This window comes from Typopeltis vanoorti, chromosome 4, assembly GCF_054136105.1.
Source record: "Typopeltis vanoorti isolate ZY-2024b chromosome 4, IOZ_Tvanoo_1.0, whole genome shotgun sequence".
Classification (NCBI taxonomy): domain Eukaryota; kingdom Metazoa; phylum Arthropoda; class Arachnida; order Uropygi; family Thelyphonidae; genus Typopeltis; species Typopeltis vanoorti.
The window spans coordinates 16,878,643-16,903,787 of NC_143552.1; the positions used below are offsets into that span (position 1 = coordinate 16,878,643).

Consider the following 25,145-nt stretch of genomic DNA (forward strand, 5'->3'; position numbering starts at 1 on the left):
CTCCCCACCCAGAAGAAACCCTGGCCCCCATATATCTGGGCACAGTAGTCTAGATGGGGGCTTATCAAGGCTCGATACAGAGGAACAATAACCTGTTTGCCTCTGCTTGTTAAAGTATTTTTCAGCAACCGTGTGATTTGATGAGCTGATTTAGCCACTTTTGTGATGTGCCGCCTAAACTTCAACTCCCTATCCACCAACACTCCCAAATTCCTGGCCTCGTCAATCTCCTGGAGTACAGTTCCACCAATGTGATATACTGCTACTAATCTTTTCACTCCAAAATGCATAACCTTACATTTTGCCACATTAAATTGACATCCATTCTCCTTAGCCCAGTCCTCTAAACTATCCAAATCATCCTGTAAAATTTTGACATCCTGTGCATTCACTATTTCTCTACCCAACTTTGCATCATCTGCAAACAAATGAACAGTTCCTCTTAGATCGTTTCCTATATCATTAATGAATAAATTGAACAGTAGTGGTCCAAGAACAGAACCCCTGCGGCACACCACTAGTCACAGGCCAGCTTTTGGACTCAACTCCTGAATAAACCACTCTCTGATATCTCTCCATCAACCACCCTCCTATCCATCTCACCAACCCTATATTCATCACCATATGCTGCAGTCTACTGATTAGAATTTCATGTGGTATCCTGTCAAAGGCCTTAGCAAGGTCCAGTAGAATCACTGTAAACCCTTATCCAGTTCAGCCGTCATTATGTTATAAAACGTGAGCAAGTTACTGAGGCATGATCTATCACACAAAAAAGGGGGCACATATCTTCACAAAAAACCATGTTGTCTCCCATACAGTATCCCACTTTCATCTATCGAATACTGTATTTTTTTTCTTGCGGACAAAAGTACGGCTTGACAAACGTAAATTCTTGAAGTCTTTTTTCTTTTCAGGACATATTATATTTGCAACATCCAGCAGGCATTCTATGATAAATTCTCCTTCACCAAATGACTTAGAATGCTTAGCGATTTTTTCGCTTACCACAAAGTTGGCTTTGACAATGCTGCGTACTTTGCTTGTTGAACATTTGCTGCTGGGTATCCAAGTTCTTCTTCAACTTCTGTATTTCATCTTTTTGTAGTTGTCCATCAATTTTTGGGTGATCCACATGTCTCGAAGTAAAGTGTCTCTTCAAGTTGAATTCTTTGTTGACGGATATGGATTCGTTGCACAGCAAACATTGCACAGGCAAACCTTTATTCAGAATAAAATAATAATCTTCCGTCCAGTTGTCTTGAAATTGACGATTCTCTGCATCTACTTTTCTTTTTTGCAATAACCCCTGACATTGTCTCAAATTTATAAACGATATTCAGAAATGTCAAACAAACTGTCTTCTACACCGCAGGCACTGAACAGAACACATCAATGCAGGCACCGAACAGAACATAACATCAATGCAGGCACTGAACAATGCACAACACCAATGCAAGTACCGAAGTGACACGTTGTAACATGTTCACACACGCCGCTAGTCAAAGTGAGAAAGAGACCTCGGTTGGAGAAAACATAGTGTGTTTTGTGCAAGTCATATGACGGCAGCTTAATGCGAGTAAGAAGAACACACCATGTTTTCTCCCACCATGAATCAGACAAATTTCGCTGAAATAGATTACGGCCGGATCAAAAGAAGTAGAGGGCCGGATCCGGCCCGCGGGCTGCCCATATGTGCTTTAAAGTGCAAGTCTGTATACTTTGGGATGCAAATAAGAAAAGCAACGCATTTCATCTGAAAGAACTAGAATACATATCTCTGATGAGGCCAGAGTTGTTGGAAGTTTTTTCCCACTTGGTTAGACTACAATAAATTTAGTTTAATCCTTCATACAAGTGTAAGCAAACAAAATTTGCACCTGAAGTATCTTCAGGACTGAGGCAACTGGTGGACTAAGCTCTCATCACTTGTCTTAGTATCTCCCATAATGCAAAGCACATCTCCTTGTTGACATGTAATGCTATGCATTAAGGGAAGGGCCACTAACCAGTTATCACCACCTCTGGGTCTGGCTCCCACTGACAAGACCTCAATAAAGGTCAAAACCGGTCTGGGTAGTGGCCCTTCCCTTAATGGATAGCATTATACATGTTCGCAAGGAGATGTGCTTTGCATTATGGGAGATACTAAGACAAGTGATGAGAGCTAAGTCCACCTTTACCACGAGTTGCCTCAGTCCTGAAGATACTCCAGTGTTTGCTTACACTTGGATAAAGGATTAAACTAAATTTATTATGCCAGAGTTGTTGTTTATTTTATTTTATTTTTATTTGGTTGGTTGGTTGGTTCGTGGTTTATTGGTGCAAAGACAGAAAAGGTGATACTGTGCTCATTCAAAGGTTACAGCAGAATACAAGGTAATAAAAAATAAATAAATTAGTAAATAAGATATTATGATACAAAATTCAAATTTTAGAAAAACAGTAGTGCTGTATCTACACATAAAATACCATTTTTGATTAAATGCATTGATATAAACCAGACAAACTTGTCCGAGTCTGACAAGGTTTGCCTGAGTATACATGGCTAAGCAGGATTAGCAAATACTTGCATATCTCTCTTTCTCAAGTTAAGAACATGACATATGATAAGAAGGGTGTTACACTGTTCATGCATAGGCTGCCATCAACTCTCAACAGATAAAATGTGGAAGATGATTATGATTTATGCAGAGCTTAACAAATAACTTCCTCTCTTCTGTTTCTACATAGGCTAGACTGCCAATGCATATTTCATGCTTAATCTCAGGCAATTTACTTGTCAGTGCTACCTTCCAGGATGATGCCACTGATTCTTAAATCCATATATAGGACAGAGTATGAGTAGAAAGTATGAGCCAACCTAGATTCCTCATTTCCCTTGATTCTAATGCAGCTGGGATTTCAGCACAACTGAACATTAAAATTTATGGTGCCATCCACGTGATATAGTAATTGTAGATCATCATAAACTCATCTTATTATAACAAAGTGATATTCATTTCATTTCATATGGTGATTCAATGGCCGTGAGCCCGTTTTAGGAGGAGATACGGCACCACCTCAATCCCCCCTATTTTTATCTGGGCTCGGGACCAGCATAGCTGACAATTCAGACCTATAGCTGGATGGATTGTCTTAAGTATTCTTGACTGTATCCATGTGTGTTCACGGGGCCGGTTTGCCTGCTTGTGGGATAAAAAACCCTTCTGTCCATGTCCAAGACCGAGTAACTTGGCTATGATGGATGAAAATCCTTAAACTCCTCATGTCGTCAACGGGAATCGAACCTAGGACACTCCTTCCCCAGACATATGGTTGCGAAGCGCATAGCCACTAGGCTAACCGCGTGGACAACAAGGTGATGAATACACTGGACAAGGAGGATGCATATACAGTAGTATATTTAAATTTTGCAAAGGCTTTCGATAGATTACCATATGAAAAACGTAGCTATATTGGAACAGATGGGATTGGAGATTGGCTGTCTGATGGATATCAATAGGTTGTGTATGGAGGAGTGATATCCTAGAAGAGGAAAGTTACTAGTGGTGTGTCCCAGGAGTCTGCTTGAGGGCCATTGTTGTTTAATTTGTATATAAATGACATTGGAAAGGGCTTAAATAGTGATATACAGTTGTTTGCAGATGATGCAAAGTTGGGGAGAGTTCTGAGAAGTAGAGGAGATGTTGTAGCATTGCAAGATGACCTAAATAGACTGTCTGAATGGGCAAATATGTTGGAATGTCAGTTTAATATTACAAAGTGTAAGGTTTTAAAATTTGGGAAGCAAAGATGGAATGCAGAGATAGGATTGGAAGGGATATTTTGGAAGAGATGGAGGTGATGAATTTGAGGATTGTGATGGATAGAAACTTAATTTCACAGACGTTTTGCAAAAATTGTGAGGGCGACACAGCGGATTATGGGAATGATTGAGAGAAGACTGACATCTAGAAATAAGGATGTTTTGATTCCATTGTGCAAGACTTTGATCAGGTCATATATGGATTACTGTGCACAGATTTGGTTGCCAGGTTTTTCAAAAGTATGATAAGATGTTGGAAAGAGTCAGAGACGATTGACTAAGTTGGCATCTGGTCTTTGCAATGTGGAATATGGGGACAGATTGAGGATGCAAATTACAGAGCCCAGTGGACAGAAGGAAGAGGGAGATACATGATGGAGACGTATAAGTCGGTTAGGGGTAATTACCAGATTAGCATGGATGAAATTTCTCGTAGAATATCTGTAAATAGTGGGAGAATGAGATGCCATCCCTGGAAGCTGTATAATGTGGGTGTGTGCAAGGGAATGAGGGGTAGATTTTTTTGCATGGAGAGTAGTGGGTGATTGGAATGCATTGCCTGAGAGTGTGGTGAGTGCAGGGACAGTGAGTGCATTTAAGTCGAGAATACGATGAGCTGTGCATGCGAGTAGGACCTTCTGTGATGAGTCTTTTGACTACATGGAAACAAGGTCAGCAAAAATGGAGGCTAAACTTACTGATCTCAAACCATCAGTACAGACAGATTAGAAATCAGAGTGCTCTGCTCCATGTGCATTAAACAGCTGCAGACCAACTTATGATGAAGTATGAGACTTTGTTAAACAGCACAGTGAGAGGCTGAATGATAGAGTGCAAACCTGCCATTGAGGAATACTGCTATGTTCAGTGCAGGTAATGTTGTCAACATTCATGCAAATAGCTTGCATAATCTTTTTCACACTCATATCACAAGGATAAATGGCAAACTGATGTGTGTATTATTATTATTATTAGTTTCCTGACCTCCACAGAGTCACAAGACTCATCGTGGGAGGTCAACACAAAGTCTATTATATCACTACTTAAACTCATTCACTGTCTGAACATTCACCATCCTCTCAAGCAATGCATTCCATGTCTCTACCACTCTCTATGCAAAAAAACTTACCTCCTACCTTTTTATCTTCTTTTGCAACTTCCTGGGATGGCCCATTGTCCTTACTCCTCCCCTCATCCTGCCACATGAAAAATCTCCTTCATGATAAAAACCCTTCATTAGCTTAAATGTCTCAATTATATCTCCCATTTGTCTTCTATTCACTGAACTCTGCAGTCTGCATGCCCCCAGTCTGTCCTCATAATCAACATTGCACATTCCTGGTATCATTTTTGTTATCCAATTCTGCACCCTCTCCAAGATTACTCATCCCCCCTTCAAATCCCAGTGACTAGATCTCAGCACAGAAATCCAGATGTGGTCTGATCAAAGCTTTAAACAATGGATTCAGCACACCTTTATCTCATTTGTAGTCAATGCTCTCCTCAACATTGCTGCAATTCTCTGAGATGTCTTCAAAACCTGTCCTTGGAACTTTTAATCTTTATCAACAATCACTCCAAGATCCCTTGCTTTCTCTACTTCTTCCAGTATAACTCCACCAAGTGAGTATGAATCATTCCATCTGTGGATCCCAAATTTTAAAACTCGACATTTAGTTAGATTAAACTGATACCACAATTCATTTCCCCACCTTTCCATCTTAATCATATCCTCTTTAAGAGGATATGATTAAGAGGATTAGTGTGCTCAGCCAAAACATCAGCCCTATTACTAATAACCCCTCCCAAGCTTCACATCATATGCAAACAATTGATCACCTCCCTGTAATTCTGTGACAATATCATTGACATAATGATTGAACAGCAATGGTCCCAGGACCGAATCCTGTGGAACTCCACTTCTAACCTTCCTACTCCCTGATACTGCTTCCCCATATACAACTCTGATAACCATCAGAGAACCAATCACCAATCCAATCCACTAACCTAATATCCAAACCCACATGATGCAAAGTTAAAAATCAACTTGTCGTGTGGCATCCTGCGACATGCCTTGGAAAAATCCAAAAAAATAACAAGACCACTGATCTTGTTACTTTATTGTAACCAGATTACTAAAACAAGAGCACTCTTTAACAAATCCATGCTAGACTGCATAAATAATATTACCTGCATCTGCCCAATTCTGTATATGAGTTCTTAACATTTTTTCCAAAATCTTAACTACAAAGAAATACAAACAGGCCTATAGTTTGATACCTCCATTCTACCACAACCATTACGGAACGGTATTATCTTATCCTTCTTTCACTCTCCAGGAACCTGCTCCATTACAAGATTTGCATTATACAGCCAAGTTAATGGCACAGTCAGTTCCGTAGCACATTCCCTTAAACCACATGTGAAATTCCATTTAGTCCACTGGTCTTGTTGACATTTAGTGTGCTCAGTATTTGGAATACACCTCTTCATTTACTTCTAACATTTTACCATTGATTATTCTTCCAGGAATAAAGCCTGCAGTAGGGGATGGAGGATGGAACGCTCTAATAAAGTGATAAGTAAATAGCTCAACTAAGTTATCTGCTTTGGTAGCCCGACTTCCATCTCTACCCAACAAGATAATCCATTCACTATCATTTTTCCAACTACTCACCACATAGTGAAAAAACTCCTTGGGATTCTCCTTGGATTGCAGTGCCAGTCTGCTCTTATATTCTAATTTTCCACTCTTTACAATATTATTATTATTATGTGACACCTCCAGGGAATCCAAGGACTCATCATGGGAGGGCACACTACTCTATTTCGCTAAATACATCTCACATTCTTCTCTATTATTACTTAATTCTCCAACTATGACACTACTACCATCAATGCCATCTATCGCCCATCACCAACAACAGTATTTTTTGTCTGTAAATTGCGTGTGTTCTGAAGGCCGATTTATCTGTATGCAAGATGAAAAGCCCGAGTTTCTGGAAGAAAAAACCCTGCCACCACCATATGAGGTCGGCTAACTCACTTTCAACTGAAAAAATAAGTATTTTTTCAGTTGAAAATGAGTTAGCAACCTCAACCTCAAATAAGTATTCTCCTCATCACAAAGATAATCGAACCCAGATCTTTTCCAATCGAAGGGTGCAATGTTCCGCTATTCTTACAAATGTGCAACGGCGGCTGACAATACTAGTCACTTTCATAACCTCAGTCTTATATTTCTCATACAACTGTTTACCACCTCACTCTTTATATGCCTTCCATAATCTCCATTTCTTCTGAAATTCCCATTTTATTCCTTTTGTCATCCATTTGATTCCAATTGCTTTATCTTCTTCACTTGAAGTATACAATGTCATTACTGTCAACAATTTTTTCTTAAGAATCTCCCATGCCCCAACAACCCCCTGTCCCACTGGTTTCTAAGTTTGTGATAGTCACTTACCTCACAATTACACATAACGTTGTTCTATTTTGATATCTCCCTATGCTCTTTTCTTATTCTTCTCTTCTCTGTGGCACACTGCAGTTTTAAAATATTAAAATCCTGTAGATACCAGACTTCTTCATTTCATCATGGACAGGAGACATAGAGAGAATGAATGTGTGTATGAAGATATGAAGATGAAGATGATGGAGTATATTACAATGTGGGTGGAGAAGTGGAGACTGAGGAGGTATATTTGGTAAGCAGTGATAAAGGCGATTTGGCAGGTGTAGTGGGGAAATCACAACCAACATATGGCTTGGATAGGACTGGCTATAGACCTAAAAATGAACTCTTGTGTTTGCTTACAAATGCCAGAAGTATCAGAAATAAAGGGGATGAAATGGTTTCAGTGATTGAGTTTATTCACCCCCAAATCATTGGAATAAGTGAAACATGGTTGAATGAGGATGATATCGTAACGGGAATAGAAATGGAAGGGTACAGTATTTTTCATGAGGATAGAAAGGGCACAAAGGAAGGGGGAATGCTGCTGATGATAGCAGGGGAATTAAGTCCACATAAGGTAGACATGAAAGGGGGGGAAATAGTGGCAATGGTTATGAGGCAGTGTAGTGTAACGTAGAGGTTGAGAGGAAGACATATTTAGTTGGGTGTTGCTATAGGCCTAGGAATGTGGAAGGTGGTGATGAAGAAATGTATAAACAACTTGGATTAGTGAACAAAGGAAGGGTAATTATTATGGGTGATTTTAATTATGGCAGTATATATTGGAATGAAGAGATAGCATTTGGGAATAAGGTAAGTGAATTTCTCGCGTTCTTGAGAGATAACTATCTCAGGCAGCATGTAAAGAAAGGCATGTGAGGATCAAGAGTTCTCATCATTTCATCAGAGGATGTAATTGTTAGAGGGGTTTCACATTTTTCTCCAGTTAGTGAAAGTGATCATGAAGTAATCACCTGTGTTGTGGCTAGTCATATGCAGGCTTTTGCGAGGAAAGGATATATGTGGAATTATAAGGCTGGTGATTATGACAAGCATAGGAGACAACTTCGAGCTATAACATGGAACAAGGAATTGAGAGGTAAGGAAATATATGCTGCATGGGAACTTACAAAGAAATACATAACAGCATCAGTGTACGAATGTATTCCAAAGGCCAAAAGGCTGAATAAGGTTGGTGTAAAATGGATGAATGTGGAGCTTAAGCATGAAATCTGGAAAAAGAAAGTCCTTTGGAGGAAGTACAAGATGAATAATGGTAATCAGTCACATGAAGAATATAAAGAACAAGCCAGGAGAGTGACTCAGTTAGTAAGGAAAACAAAAGTAGAGGATGAGCAGAAATTGGCAAATCAGGTAAAGAAAAACCTAGAGAGTTTTTTAGATATGTGGCAAGTAGAAGGAAGAATGATCATGGAAAGATGATGTTAACTGTGAAAATGGTAGGATGGTAACTGCTGCAGAAGACATTGTTGAGATATTCAATGATCAATTTAGTATGTCATTCTGACAAGGTACAATCATGAGGAACTTATGTGTAGAGGACATAGGAGAGGATGGCTTAATTGTGAGTGAGCAGGAGGTATATGAGGAAATAACCTGGATGTCAATAAAGCGAGAAGATTGGATGACATATCACCATGCATCTTAAGGGAATGTTCCAGGGAATTGGCAGTAGCATTGGCTTGCCTGTTTAATAAGAGTCTTACAACAGTTTAGGTTCCAAGTGAGTGGAAGGAAGGTAAAACTGTTCCACTGCATAAAGGTAGTCACAAAGCTGTAGCTTCAAATTATAGGCCAAACTGTATATCTGGAGTTGTCGTGAAGGTACTGGAGAGATTGGTGAGAAGTAGGATACAAAAATAGGTTGATAACAGCAATATTCTCTATAGTTATCAGCATAGGTTTGTTAAAGAGAGATCATGTTTCACTAACTTACTTATGTACTACAACAAGGTGGACAGAGGAGATGCATATACAGTGGTTTACTTGGATTTTGCAAAGGCTTTTGATAGACTGCCACATGACAAGCTCTTAAATAAATTGAAAGAGATGGGATTGGATAACAGACCTATGTCGGATCAGTGACTGGCTGTCAGATAGGTATCAGAAAGTTGTATATAGGGGTGCAGTATCTCGAAAGAGAAAGATCACCAGTGGTGTGTCACAGGGGTCAGTTTTGGGGCCATTGTTGTTCAATTTGTATGTTAATGATATTGGGTTGGGTTTAACTAGTGATATCCAGCTGTTTGCAGATGATGCAAAACTGGGGAGAGCAATGCACAGTCAGGATGAAGTTAATGCCTTACAAGAGGACTTGAATAGATTGCATGAATGGGCAGGTAAGTGGAAATATCAGTTCAATGTTGCCAAGTGTAAGGTTTTGAGATTTGGTAAGCAACAATGGAATGCAAAGTATACACTTGGTGCAAAGTTTAACAGAAGTAGAGGAGATGAGAGATCTAGAAGTGATGGTGGACAAGGACCTGAAATTCAGGGGCCACATTGCAGAAGTTGTGGCCCATTGTGCAGAGAACCGTGACATGCAGAAAGAGAGGTTATGATTCCATTGTATAAAGCCTTGATCAAGCCTCATATGGATTATTGTGCAAAGATTTGGTCGCCGGGTTTTCATGGTGACGAGGATATGTTGGAAAGGGTACAGAGAAGATTCACAAAGGTAGTGAGTGGTCTTTCGAATGTGGAGTACGAGGACAGATTGAGAGAATGTAAGTTGCAGAGCTTCGTGAATAAGAGGAAGAGGGGGAATATGATTGAGACATATAAACTGGTCAGGAGCTGTTATCAGGTAGACATGGAAGATATTTTTTAGAATTGGAGAGGGGAGTAGAATAAGAGGCCATTGCTGGAAACTTCATAAGGAGGGTGTGAGCAAAGGAGTGAGAAGCAGGTTGTTGATGAGTGGAATGCATTGCCTGAGTGTGTTGTGGATGTAGACACATTGAATTTAAAGAAGTGGTTGGATGAGCATTGTATGCAATAGTGAGTATCTCCCACGATGAGTCTCTGACTCTATGGAGGTCGGGTGTTGATAATCATAATCATAATAATAATAATCCAATCTAAAGTCCCAACTTTTGAGCTGTTTATGTCAGTGTCACATTGTTTGCCTTGAGGTATCCTTGAAGTGCATCTCTTGACCTCCTTCAGTTCTGAGAAGGATGTCAGGGAAGAGGATATTTGACATAGAGGTGACACTACCAACACAACAAAGTTTGCAGTGAATAATCATTACTAGTGCAATTAGTTCATCTAAATTGCTCATGCTAATGTACCTATCATTTTACTGAACCATAAGGATTCCTTGAAGCCAGCATTATGGTGGCATTTCTCCAGATATGTCAGGTGTCTGCAATAGGTCAATTATATTTTATAACCATAAAGCCAAGTTGGAATGAAAACAGCCATATAAATCAAAAGGTTGTATGCAGCATGCACTAGTGCATTTCAAAAGACACTCAATTTTCATATCGATAATACCTTTTGCAGAGAGAGAGATGACTGCCATGATCAGAGAAATGGTTGACATTTTTCAGGATTACTCGCTCCACCTAAACTGACAGATACTTACACTGAATCATTAAGAAGGTCAGTGAAACATTTTATCTTTTTGATGTCTATACTTAGGAATTCATTGTAGGTTTCTGTAAATATGTCAACAAAGATTTAAAGTTGTGAGTAGAAAGTAACCATATTCAGAACTTTAATCCCAGCTTGAAATTTAGTAGTTAGGAGTCTTGCATGAATTCAGTTACATCCAAGAAGAGCATTACTTGTTGCAGTCCTACACATCACATATTCTTTACATTCCCATGTCCCTATATATATGAATCGAGGGCTACCCTTCTGAATTTCACCTTTTCCTATTCATCTCACTTGTAGAGCAAGAATTTCATCTTATACTTATATACATCTTATTCCATGTATCCTCAAGGGGTGTACAGGATATGATAGTACAGGTAATCCTCGTATAACATGGTACTTATACAATGCAGTTTCGATATAACGCGGTCTGCAAATTGTAGTAACCCTTGTTCAATGCAGTTACGATATAAATCGAAACTGCGGTCAGTAAATTGTAGTAACGCTTTATCTTTTCTTATATTTTTCACTGCGCAACTTAAAAATTAAATTTTATCTTCATTAAATTTGCGTCTACCCTAACATAAATTTGTGCTACTTATAACTACATTGCGCATGTTATAAGTAGCGAATTTATATTAGGGAAAATACCCTTCAACACGCATGTACGTCAACTGTTTACAGTAAAGCGCATTAAAAATCATAAGTATGTTATTCTCAAGCTGAGCCCTTTATTTTCTGACAAGTTACATACAATATGTAATGCTTTTTTTATGTAAAAAATTTACTTTTATAGTAATGCCCACTAGAGGACTTTTGCAATACGGTTGAAAACGAAATTGGTGAATTAATTGATGGGGAAATAGATTTAAATGAGGAGGAACTGGTACAATTAATAGATGACGTGGAAATGAGGAAAGTTCTGTCAAAGATTCTGATTATAATGAATCCGTTAAAGAATTCAATTTAAAGAAATTAGCAGAAGTTATTTTACAGATAATGATCCCTCAATGGAGAGCTGTGGAAAATTCACAAGATAATTGGATATTTGTTTAGCTCCATATCATGAACTTAATAAAAAAAATTGCAGCATAGTGGTAAGTAAGGTTTTATTACTGGCTTCTTGAAAATTAAACCAGCCGAAGTATGCAATGAGAATTATATAAATGATGAGTCTTTGACTCCATGGGGCCTTGGGTAGTAATAATAATAATAATGTCCAAGAGATTTCAAGTGATGACGACGTCTGGCCACTCGTAAATAAAGAACATCTATGAAATATTAGTTTTAAAGACAGTGATGACGATTAAATTATGCTCTATTTTATCTTGCCTAAAACATTTGTGCATTATGTGCAATAAGTTTATACTATGTATTTGTTTCATAGTTTATATGTTTTCTTAATTTTAATCTAGATATGGTATCTTATTTGGAACAATAGAAAAATCATGTACTTTTGACAGGATGAGGGTTTCGCTTTCAGTCAAAGGACGTCCGGATATATTGACAATCCTCATCCTGTCAAAAGGACATGATTTTTCTATTGTTCCAAATAAGATACCATATCTAGATTTCCTAGTTAACATTGAAAGGAATCTCAATCATCTAACTAGTGATGAAGCTAATGCTCTTTGCCTAGAAGTCGCTTCTTCTCTACTTAAGGCCAAACTTCCTCCTTCCAACATATCTCCTTCTGAAATGAAATCTTTACAGTCCTTGAGAAAAAATAATCACCTCAGTATCACCAAAGCTGACAAGGGAAAAGCAACAGTAGTTATGGATTCAGCTAATTACAGAAGAAAACTTTCTCTTTTGCTTCGAGATTGCTCCACATATCAAGAAATTGATTATAATCCAACCAACAGGCAACTAAAGAAATTAAATTCTCTCTTAGATAAAGTCATCAGTTTAGATAAAGACACGATTGAAATACTTAAAACTCATTTTGCAAGACCTCCTAGATTTTATGGCCTTCCAAAAATCCATAAGATTGACTATCCTCTTCGTCCAATAGTAGATTGTATTGATTCTCCTACTTACCATATAACCAAATATCTAGCTAAATTATTGAAATCTTACATTGGCAACTCTAATTCTTTTTTAAAAAACTCCTCAGATTTCTTAGAAAAATTAAAAAATGTCTCATCACAATCTACAGATCTTATGGTTAGCTTTGATATAGAATCTTTATATACCAATGTACCTCTCAAGGAAACTTTAAAATTACTTGCTGACATCTTTCCTCAAGACATTATAAAACTATTCGATTTCGTAATACATTCTGGATATTTCATATGTCAAAATAAATTTTACAGCCAAGTAGAAGGAACGGCCATGGGAAGTCCTCTTTCTCCTGCTTTAGCCAACTTTTATTTGGAACATTTAGAAAAAGTCCTCTTCTCATCTATTTTCCCTCAACCATCCTTTTGGGTAAGATATATAGATGACATCTTTACTATTTGGCCTCACAGCAAAAACTCTTTACCTTCTTTTTTAAACAGTATTAATTTCTTGCATCATCGTATAAAGTTTACTATGGAAATAGAAGAAAACAACCAGTTATCTTTTTTAGACGTTCTCCTCATCTGGTCACCGTCAAATATTCTTACAACTACAGTATACAGGAAACCAACGTTCACAGGTCGTTATATTCTTAAAGAATCAGCCCATCATCCTTGTCAAAAAACAGGAATTATAAAATGCCTCATCAGAAGAGCCAAAACTAATTGTTCTACTTTTGATTATCTACAGAAAGAACTTTCTACTATCCAACAACACGTGAAACTCAATGGCTTTTCTAAAAAAAGTACTCAACATCTTCTCAATTCTTATAATCCTCCACAACACAACAAAGTTTCAATACGTCGAGTGCCTATTCCTTATATCTGCGGTATTTCAGAACCTATCGCAAGAATTTTAAAGAAATATGATTTAACAACTACGTATTCACCTATTAACAAATTGTCTTCTCATTTTCCTTCTCCTAAAGACAAACGCTCAACTTTATCTCTTCCTGGAGTTTATCAAATTCCTTGCAACTGTGATCTTTCCTATTTTGGACAGACTGGAAGTTCTCTTGAAAAAAGAATCCAAGAACATCAATCCTCCATTCTTCACAACAAACCTGAAAAGTCTGGATTGGCTCAACACAGGATTGAAACTGACCACAGCATCTTTTGGTCCAGGACTCGCCTCTTACATAGATCCCATTATAGGTTCGAACGTTTGTTCAAGGAAAGCATGGAGGCCTTACTCCATCGTCCCAACCTGAATCGTAATGACTGTATATCTATATCAAAAATCTGGGAAAGTCTAATCAAGATTACTCATTATTTTTTTTTTTTTCAATCATGTCTCTACTTCAAAATGTTCCATTTTATACTTAATACTTAGTGATATAACATCATGCAGCGTGTTCTATTTTTAATGATCTATTGTTAGTATTCTAGCTTGTATTTTTTAAAACTGTTCTTGTAATACCACTGAAGATGGTCTGCTATTTCCAGACCGAAATATTTGGTTAATTAAATATCTTTCTTGTGTTTACATGCATTTATCATTCAGTCTTATGTCACAAGTATCCTTAAAACAGCTAATCTGTACATTGAAGATGCAATAAATAAACTGAAAGAACTAATAGAAACCAGAATTAAGATAAATGGAATTGATATTAACTGGCTGCGGTTTTGTGGATGATATAGCAGTTTTAGCTGATAACGAAAACAAACTGAAAGCCACCCTAACAAAGATAACAGAAGAAACATTTTTACCAGTAAAGGACTTAGCATCCAGCTCAAAAAAAGGCTAGTGAAAACATACATACGGAGCATTGCATTATATGGTTGTGAGGCCTGGACTCTAACAAAACAAGACACGAAAAAGTTGGAGGCATTTGAACTTTAGTGCTGGAAAAAGATGATGAAAATTAGTTGGACAGAAAAGAAAAGTAATAAAGAAGTTCTGAATATAGTTCATGAAGAGCAGTCATTAATGAAACACATCAATAAGAGAAGAAAAGCCTAATTGGACACCATTTGAGGCATGGGGGACTGATTACAGAAATAATGGAGGGGACTGTAGAAGGGAAGAGGCCAATTGGCAGACCAAGAATTTCATATATAAATAACATAATGATTCTAACTGGCACTGAGAGTTATGAAGAGATAAAAAGGAAGTCACAAGACAGGATGTTGTGATGTGCTGCTATATTTAGCAATTTTCGGATTGATGCACCAAAGAAGACCTGTACTACATGAAAAATTTACTTCATTACTAACTTCCTATCTACAATTTTCCTCCAAATCAATCTGTTACTGTCAAGACTACAACATTGTCAGATCTTATATTTCTAAGGCACTTTTTTTTTACTGTATCAATCCGTCTATATCTTGGTCTTCCTCTGGGTCGTTTTCATGCCAACCTGGCAGAGAACACTTGCTTTGCTAATCTTTCCTCTCCCAATCTGTTTAAGTGACCATACCACCTGAGATTACCTCTGCTAACACATTCCTGGATGCTAACAATGTCAAGTTCTTTCCTAATTTCCTCATTTTTTAATATGATACTGCCATTGATGCCATCACTTCGTGCCCCTAATTTTTCTCAGGACTCTCATATCTGCGGTCTCTAATCTTTGGTCAAGTATTTTACTTCTGACACAGCTCTCAGATCCGTAAGTTAAAAGTGGTTTGAACAGTGTCTTGTATACAGCTAATTTAGTGTTCTGACAATTTCTCTCTTATTCCATATAAATTTATTCAGTTGACTTTCTGACAAACTAGCTTCGGTGATTCTGTTGTCTATTTCCATCTTTAATTGACCATCTTCACTAAAAATCATGCCAAAGCAGCTGAAACGTTTTACTTGTTCTATAGGTTTTCCATTCACAATGCAGTTGATATTTTCAATGCTTCTGCCTATTTTCATTGTCTTTGTCTTGTTATTGCTGACCTTCATACCATATCTATTACAACAGTTATTCAATTTAGTCAGAGAATCTTGCAGACTTGTAGCGGATTTATTTAGAAGTATAACATCATCTGCATAAAGCAAAGAGCTAACATTAACATCTCCAATTTTGATATCAAGTTTAATACCACTTTCCATCATAATGCGATCCATATAGATAATGAATAACAGAGGGGATAATGTACATCCTTGTCTCACACCAGATTTAACATTAAACGATCTTCCTGTACTTCCTTCAATTCTAACTGCTGACTTACAACTCAAATAAAGACTAAGTATTGCTTGATATAATGCCCCATCGACACCATACAACTGCAGCGTTTTGAATAGCTTCTCTCGGTACCTTGTCATATGCTTTTTCCAGATCTTTGTTATATTCCCATGATTTCTCAACTATTTGTTGTAAAGTGAAAATCTGATCCTGATAGTCTCCATTTGGACTGAATCCAGCTTGTTCTTCACCAAGCTTCTCTTCCACAATACTTCTCAACCGTTTCTTAAGTATACCAGGAATGTAAATGTAAATGTTACCAGGAACATTCAGTAGAGAAATACCTCTGTATTTCTCACACGCAATTTTATTTCCCTTTTTATATATGTGTACTCTGAGTACTCTACTCCAATCATCTGGAATTTGCCTCTCTCTCTTCAGGCCTTCTGAACTATGCAGTGGATCTCTGGTTTAATATCATCTACTCCTGCAGCCTTTCCACATTTCAAGCTTTTGATGCATTTTTCTACTTCAAGTATGGATATTTATTGCTTATTGCATGCCTGTTCAGTGTTTTTTTACTACTATGCTGTCACTTATTGTTTCATTTAGCAATTTTTTGAAGTAATTTACTCCATGCATCAAGGATTTTTTCCCTCCAGTTTTCATGTCACTTTTAACATCTCGAATTCCTTTTACAGCACTCTTTCTGAACTTTTTTCAACTAGCTCCAGAATATTTTGTCACCTTCCTAATATTGATTTTCTATGTTCTTGCCAAAATCTTCCAATGAAAAATTTTTGTTTAGCTAGTTTTACACAGTGTTTAGCGCTCTTACATTTGTCTCTATATTCTCTAAAAGCACAAGCTGACTTATTTGCCGGGAACTTTTCATATGCTTTCTTCTTTTCCTTCACTGCTTCTTTAACTTCCTGTATCCACCATGGAGTTCTGATTTTTCTATCCTTGCAGAGAACCTCACCACATGCCTCTCTGGCTGAATCATTCAATGTTTTCTTCAGGGCTTGCCACTGAATCTCCAAGGTTTGGTTCCTCTTCACAAACTCTTTCATTTTATCTTGAATAATGTTGGTGTATTTTAGTCTACAGTTCACATCTGAGAGCTGCTCAACTTTCATTCACTTTAAAACTTTCTTACATGTAATTCTTTTCAACATGAAATTTAATTTTATCCTGCTCAAGACCAAATGATGATCACCTCTAATTTCAAATCCTCTGTACACTCTAGTGTCATCGCTATCAACAATAACATAGTCAACAAGACTTCTCTAATTCCTTGTCTCTTCTCTCCATGTGAATTTGTGCACATTTTTATGTTGGAACATGGTGTTAGTAATAACCAGTCCACGTCCTGAGCAGAAATCGAACAGGTATTTGCCATTATTATTAGCTTTGCTCTTTTCTCCAAATTTTCCCAAAATATTTTTTATGGCTGACAATCATTTCCTACTCTACTATTTAGATCCCCAACAAGGATCAACTTTTCCTTTTTCATTGTGTCAGTTGCTTTCTCTAAAGCCTCAAAAAATTCCTCCACTTCTACCTTAGTAGAACCTTCTGTGGGACCATAGGCACAAATAAGTCTCATTGTCCAGTTCCCCATTTCCATATTTGCCCACATCACTCTACTTGATATCGCCTGCCATTCAAGAAGATTAGCCTCATATTTAGTGTTGAATACTATGGCTACTCCTTTTCCTTGATTGTCATTGCCTGAGTATAACATTTTGTATTTATTGCTCAAAAAGATCTCACCAGTTTTTGTCTTTTTTGTTTCAGTCTCCCCTATGATGTCCATCTGTTACTAATCCAATTCCTCAGCTAGCTCCATTTCTTTGCCATTCAGGCTTCTTATGTTGACAGTACTGATCTTGAACTCTGGTGATATTGAGTTGGGGTGTGTTTTAGGATTTGTTCCAGTAGTTGACTTTTCGCTGTTCACCCTGGCTCTCTGGTGAAAACAACAGGAGCCTTGTTTAACCGGGTGATGCCCCAGCCGGCATGAAATTCTGTCATGTTGTACCATCATTTGTATTGTGGTTTAAGCCAATAAGAATACAAATTTAGTCGGCTAAATTGCAAATTGTCAGCCCATCCTCATTTATTCAGTATCCATGTAGATACCTAACAGGGTGCACCCACAAGATGAACCTACTAGGTCAGAAGCCCTTGTAAGTTCTCCACATTCCTTTAAAGGCGATGTGGAGGTCTGCTCTCAGTTATACAGCTTTGATCCTTAAGCACCCCTCACATGGCCTTCTTAGTCACAAAGAAATAATGTTTTAATTTGACTAGTTTCATGAAAAAATTTGTTACACTTCATCAGGAAATAGCAAGAATAAATTAAAAAACTACAAGCAAAGTAATAACAGTTAACATTTCCAGTGAAGAATATTTGAAAACAATTAAACAATAGAAATCATGTATTTGCTGCTTTCCATTAAAACACTGGCTGCTGGTTTATGGGTTGCTGTATACTGCTGGTAGAAACAGGTGTGTCATGATGGATTGAAGAAGACCAGATTCAATGTAAAATGATCCCATGTTTTTTGTTACACTTCATCATTTCAGCTGTTTCTTTGAATATTCTAGAGTAAAAGTGGTAACCAATGTAGAGCATTTCAGTTTGTGCCATTCTACCAGATGTTTTGTATTTGTTGTATGTCCTGCCAGTCCTGATTCATGCTTTCTTTCATTCTCCTCTTGGATGTGTTCCAATCAGCATATCTTTCCAGATCTGCCAGTTTGTCCTATGTAGTATAGCTCCCAAGTACAACTGATCTTGTAGACATCTGGTTTTTTTCAGTGGTGAATGTGGTAGTTTTGGAGGATTCAGATGAGTGGAGATTTTGTTGATTAGAAAGAAAGTGACTTTTATTATTTTTATTTATTTATTTTTTTGGCAAAGCAATCTTGCTATTTTATCTGTGATTGATAATATATATGGGAGAATCACTGCTCCTTTATATTCTTGACTTATTTGTCCTTCTGTTTGTTTTGGAGGTTAGATTGAATTTTTTTTTTTTTTTACTTATGTTCTGTTGTAGCCATTTTTGGAAGGATAAAATTAAGATACTGAAGCTCTAATTTATTTTATCTATATTTGTTGAAATTCTGTAGGCTCTATTACATAAGGAATGAATGATGGCATTTTTTCTGCTAGGTAGTGATGAACAGTTGCATGTAGATAACGTCCTGTGTTAGTTGGTTTCCTGCGGACTGAGAAGTTGAGTACATTTTGCTCTGATATCTCAACTAGTATACCCAAAAACAGTAAAGACCTATTTCTTTCTAATTCAACTGTGAATTTAATTTGAGGATGAATATTGCTCAGGAAGGTAATGAAATCTTCTAATTGGGTAGTAGAACTGAGCCAGATGATAAATATATTGTCAATGTATCTTTGCCAAATTTTTGGTTGTGTTCCTTGTTTTATGCAAAACAAAGTTTACATAAAATCATCCCATGTATTGTGTTAGACTCTAGAGGATACTTCATCATTTCAGATGATTCTTTGAATGCTCTTGAATAAAAGCGGTAATCAATGTGGAGCATTTCAGTTTGTTTTGGATCCTTTTAGTTAATAATTTTTATTAAAGGCTCAGTTATATATAGTGGTTGCCAGATATAGAAATATTTTAAACACACAATGTTACATTCATGGATACCACAAAGTATATTAGTGATGTTTATTTGTAAATAAGTATATTTGTTTGAATTTATTTGGTCTCTCACTCAATCTCTTGAGTTCTGTTCCTTCACTAATATTTTATTAAGCATTACTAGAGTTGAAGAAAAAAAAAAAAAAAGAAAGAAAAATAATAAAATAATAACAAGATGTACCCAGGAAGTGAATCAATGTTTTATGAACTGAATAAATTTAGTTAACAAACTTTCGCCAACTGAGGCCTATAATCTTTTATCTATTTAACAGAGGTAGAAATTTAGAAGCATGAAGTTTCTTCAAGGCTCTATACATTGAAAAGACTGGTATTTAGATAATGTTTAACTTATTCATTATTTTAAACAAAACAGTGCTTTGTCTAAAATATGAAAGTCTCAAACCCAAATAAACTGATATACTGATGCAGTGAAGATATAAACAATGTAATCAAAATTCTGCCAGTAAAATCAAGTTTTACCAATGGAAAAATCCAAACAATCAGTATTTCAGTTTAGATGTGTGTATTTAGGCCATAAAAAAAAAAAGTAGAAATTGCAACTTAGTTCCCATCATAAAAATTGCAGAAGGAAAGAAATAACCGAAAGAAACAAATTGGTTTTTTGCATTATTTTTATAAAATAAAACATTTAAATATAAACACAAATTTAAATTAAACATTTTGACAGCTTAATTGGCTTAGTGGCTAGTATATTGGATCTTGACATTTGTGATTGCCTTTAGGTGGGATATGAATTTCACCACCTGGTGTGAGACCACTATCCCACTTATTGGAGGCTTAAAGGTGGCTTAGCAAAGTTCCATGTTTGGTCTCTTGAGTAAGCTTACTGAACTGTGTAGAAATACAAATAAAAACACAAAAAAATATAAAATCCTTAACTACACATGGTATTAATGTACCATATATTTATAGCTATTCATGGGTGGGAGTCATATAAAAATATTACAAAGCATTAAACATATCTAAAATTATTTTTTTGGGGAAGAAAAAAGGAAAGTTACATAAGAACTGTGCGTAATTAGTATACCTATACCTATATATATAAACAAGAATTGTACACAATCATGAGCAGCAAAAAAAGACATTTGTGGACTGCATATTTCATAAGCTTGAATATAGAAATTAAAAAGAAATCTTGTATTCTTGAGAATAGCAAATCAAAAATTACCTTTTCTCCACTTAATGCAACCATATCTAATGGACCATACATAAATCGCGCTGTAAGGACCTGAGGTGAACTTTCCTTAACTATTACATCATTAGCTCTATGATTGGCAGCAACATTCTGTTAAAACACATATTAATGAAAAAACTTTTACTAAACTTCAAAAAACAATAAAAAAAAACTTTTAATTAATTTACAATTCAAGATGTTTTGCTACTAAATGCATTAATGTGAGATAAGGCAAAAGTCATCATTCATCATATTAAAATATCAACATTTAAGCAAGGGGGTGCTTAAGGGCCAAAGCTGTATAACTGAGAGGAGACCTCCACATAGCCTTTAAAGGAATGTGGAGAACTGACCAGGGCTTCTGACCTAATGTCCAATCCTCACCTTCTCGTGGTGCGCCCTGTTGGGTATCTACCTGGATACTGAATAAATGAGGATGGGCTGGCAATTTGGGATTTAGCTGACCAAATTGTATTCTTATTGGCTTAAACCAATATAGAAAATGATGGTACAACATGACAAAATTTCATGCCGGCTGGGGAGTCACCCGGTTAAACAAGGCCCCTGTTGTTTTCGCCAGGGAACAACAGGGCTAAGGCTAACAGCGAAAAGTCACCTACTGGAACAAATCTGAAAGCACACCCCAACTCAACATCACCAGAGTTAAAGATTGGTACTATCAACATAAGAAGCCTGAATGGAAAAGAAATGGAGCTAGCTGAGGAATTAGATAAGTACCAGATCGACATAATAGGGGTGATTGAAACAAAAAAGACAAAATTCACGTGGAGAGAAGAGGCAGGGCATAAAAAAAGTCTCATTGACTATGTTATTGTTGACAGTGATGTTTTCTCCCTGGTGCAGGACACCAGAATGTACAGAGGATTTGAAATTGGAAACAATCACTATTTATTCTTGAGCAGGATAAAATTGAATTTCGTATTGAAAAGAATAACATGTAAGAAAGTTTGAAAGCGAATAAAAGTTGAGCAGCTCTCAGATGTGAACTGTAGACTAAAATACACAAAGATTATCGAAGAAAAAATGAAAGAGTTTGAGAACAAGAACCAAACCTTGGAGATTCAGTGGCAAGCCTTGAAGAAAACCCTGATTGATTCAGCCAGAGAGGCATATGGTGAGGTTGTCCACAAGGATAGAAAAATCAGAACTCCATGGTGGACACAGGATGTTAAAGAGGCAGTGAAGGAAAAGAAGAAAGCATATCAAAAGTTACTGGCAAATAAGTCAGCTTGTGCTCTTAGCGAATACAGAGACAAATGTAAGAAAGCTAAACACTGTGTAAAACTAGCTAAACAAAAGTCAAGGGAGGACTTTGGCAAGAACATAGAAAATAAAAATCAAGAAGGTGGTAAGATATTCTGGAGGTTGTTGAAGAAGCTTAGAAATGTACGAAAGAGTGCTATAAAAGGAGTTACAGATGATAAAGGTTACATGAAAACGGGAGAAAAAGATATCTTTGAAGTATGGAGTAATTATTTCGAAAAATTGCTAAATGAAAGAAGCAGTGATAGCACAGTGGTAAAAAACACACAACAGGCATACAGTCGGGAATACCTATCCATACTTGAAGTAGAAAAAGCCATCAAAGGCTTGAAATGTGGAAAGGCAGCAGGAGTAGATGATATTCGACAAGAAATGCTGAAATATCATGGTGTAAAAGTCTTACAGTGGCTGCACTGCATAGTTCAGAAAGCCTGGACAGAGGGACGAATTTCTGATGATTGGAGTAGAGCTCTCATAGTACCTATATAAAAAAAGGGAAATAAAACTGAATGTGAGAGTTACAGAGGTATTTCCCTACTGAGTGTTCCTGACAAGATCTATGCAAGTATACTTGAGAAACGGTTGAGAAGAATTGTGGAAGAAAAGCTTGGTGAAGAACAAGCTGGATTCAGGTCAAATAGAGGCTGCCAGGATCAGATCTGCAGTTTACGACAAATAGTTGAGAAAGCATGGGAATATAACAAAGATCTGTATTTAAGTTTTGTCGATCTGTAAAGGCATATGACAAGGTGCCAAGAGAGAAGCTATTCAATACGCTGCAGTTATACGGTGTCAATGGGGCATTATATCAAGCAATACTTAGTCTTTATTTGAGTTGTAAGTCAGCAGTTAGAATTGAAGGAAGTACAGGAAGACGGTTTAATGTTAAATCTGGTGTGAGACAAGGATGTACATTATCCCCTCTGTTATTCATTATCTATATGGATCACATTATGAAGGAAAGTGGTATTAAACATGATATCAGAATTGGAGATGTTAATGTGAGCTCTTTGCTTTATGCAGATGATGTTATACTTCTAAATAAATCCGCTACAAGTTTGCAAGAGTCCCTGACTAACTTGAATAACTGTTGTAATAGATATGGTATGAAAGTGAGCATTAAAAAAACGAAGACAATGAAAATAGGCAGAAGCATTGAAAATATCAACTGCACTGTGAATGGAAAACCTATAGAACAAGTAAAACATTTCGGCTACTTAGGCACGATTTTTAGTGAAGATGGTAAATTAAATACGGAAATAGACAACAGAATCAACAAAGCTGGTATGGTAGGAAGTCAATCGAATAAATTCATATGGAATAAGAGAGAAATTAGTCATCATCATCATCATCATCAAATTCCTGCCATGTACCCTCAAGGGGTGTACAGGATATGATAGTACTACATGAAAAAAATTACATCATTATTAATTTCCTATCTACAATTTTCCTCCAAATCAGTCTGTTACTTGTCAAGACTCCAACATTATCAGATCTTATATTTCTATCGTCTAAAGTACTTTGTACCGTATCAATCCACCAATATCTTAGTCTTCCTCTGGGTCGTTTTGCTGCCAACTTGGCAGAGAACACTTGTTTTGCTAATCTTTCCTCGCCCATTCTGTTTAAGGGACCATACCACCTGAGATTAGCTCTGCTAACGCATTCCTGGATGCTGACAATGTCCAGTTCTTTCCTAATATCCTCATTTTTAATATCATACTGCCATTGATGCCATCTGTTCATGCCTATAATCTTTCTCAGGACTCTCATATCTCTGGTCTCTAGTCTTTGGTCAAGTATTTTACTTCTGACCCAGCTCTCAGATCCATAAGTTAAAACTGGTTTGAACACTGTCTTGTATACAGCTAATTTAGTGTTCCGACTAATTTCTCTCTTATTCCATATGCATTTATTCAATTGACTTCCCACCATACCAGCTTTGCTGATTCTGTTGTCTATTTCTATATTTAATTTACCATCTTCAGTAAAAATCATGCCTAAATAGCTGAAATGTTTTACTTGTTCCACAGGTTCTCCATTCACAACACAGTTGACATTTTCAATGATTCTGCCTATTTTCATTGTCTTTGTCTTTTTATTGCTGACCTTCATACCATATCTATTACAACAACTCTATTCAGTAAAAATCGTGCCTAAATAGCTGAAATGTTTTACTTGTTCCACAGGTTCTCCATTCACAACACAGTTGACATTTTCAATGATTCTGCCTATTTTCATTGTCTTTGTCTTTTTATTGCTGACCTTCATACCATATCTATTACAACAGCTATTCAATTTAGTCAGAGAATCTTGCAGACTTGTAGCGGATTTATTTAGAAGTATAACATCATTGGCATAAAGCAAAGAGCTGACATTAACATCTCCAGTGTTGATATCATTTTTGATACCACTTTCCTTCATAATGTGATCCATATAGATAATGAATAACAGAGGGGATAATGTACATCCTTGTCTCACACCAGATTTAACATTAAACCATCTTCCTGTACTTCCTTCAATTCTAACTGCTGACTTACAACTCAAATAAAGACTAAGTATTGCTTGATACAATGCCCCATTGACACCATATAACTGCAGCGTATTGAATAGCTTCTCTCTTGGCAACTTGTCATATGCCTTTTCCAAATCGACAAAACTTAAATACAGATCTTTGTTATATTCCCATGCTTTCTCGACTATTTGTCGTAAAGTGAAGATCTGAATGATATAATCACGTAATCACAAGAAAGATATTTATTTAACCAAATATTTCGGTCTGGAAATAGCAGACCATCGTCGGTGGTATTACAAGAACAGTTTAAAAAATATACAAGCTAGAATACTAACAATAGATCGTTGAAATTAGAACATGCCGCGTGATGTTATATCACTAAGTATGAAACGAAATATTTTGA

General features: G+C 36.7%; 1 protein-coding gene across 1 annotated transcript in view; it reads right to left on the reverse strand.

Moving 5' to 3' along the window:
- The window catches only part of rdgB (retinal degeneration B), a 608,184-nt gene that overhangs the window by 125,381 nt on the left and 457,658 nt on the right, over positions 1-25,145 (reverse strand). Inside the window, exon 17 of the mRNA XM_090391630.1 lies at positions 20,938-21,054. Coding sequence (XP_090247756.1) covers positions 20,938-21,054 — 117 coding nt within the window. The remainder of the gene's footprint in view (positions 1-20,937; positions 21,055-25,145) is intronic.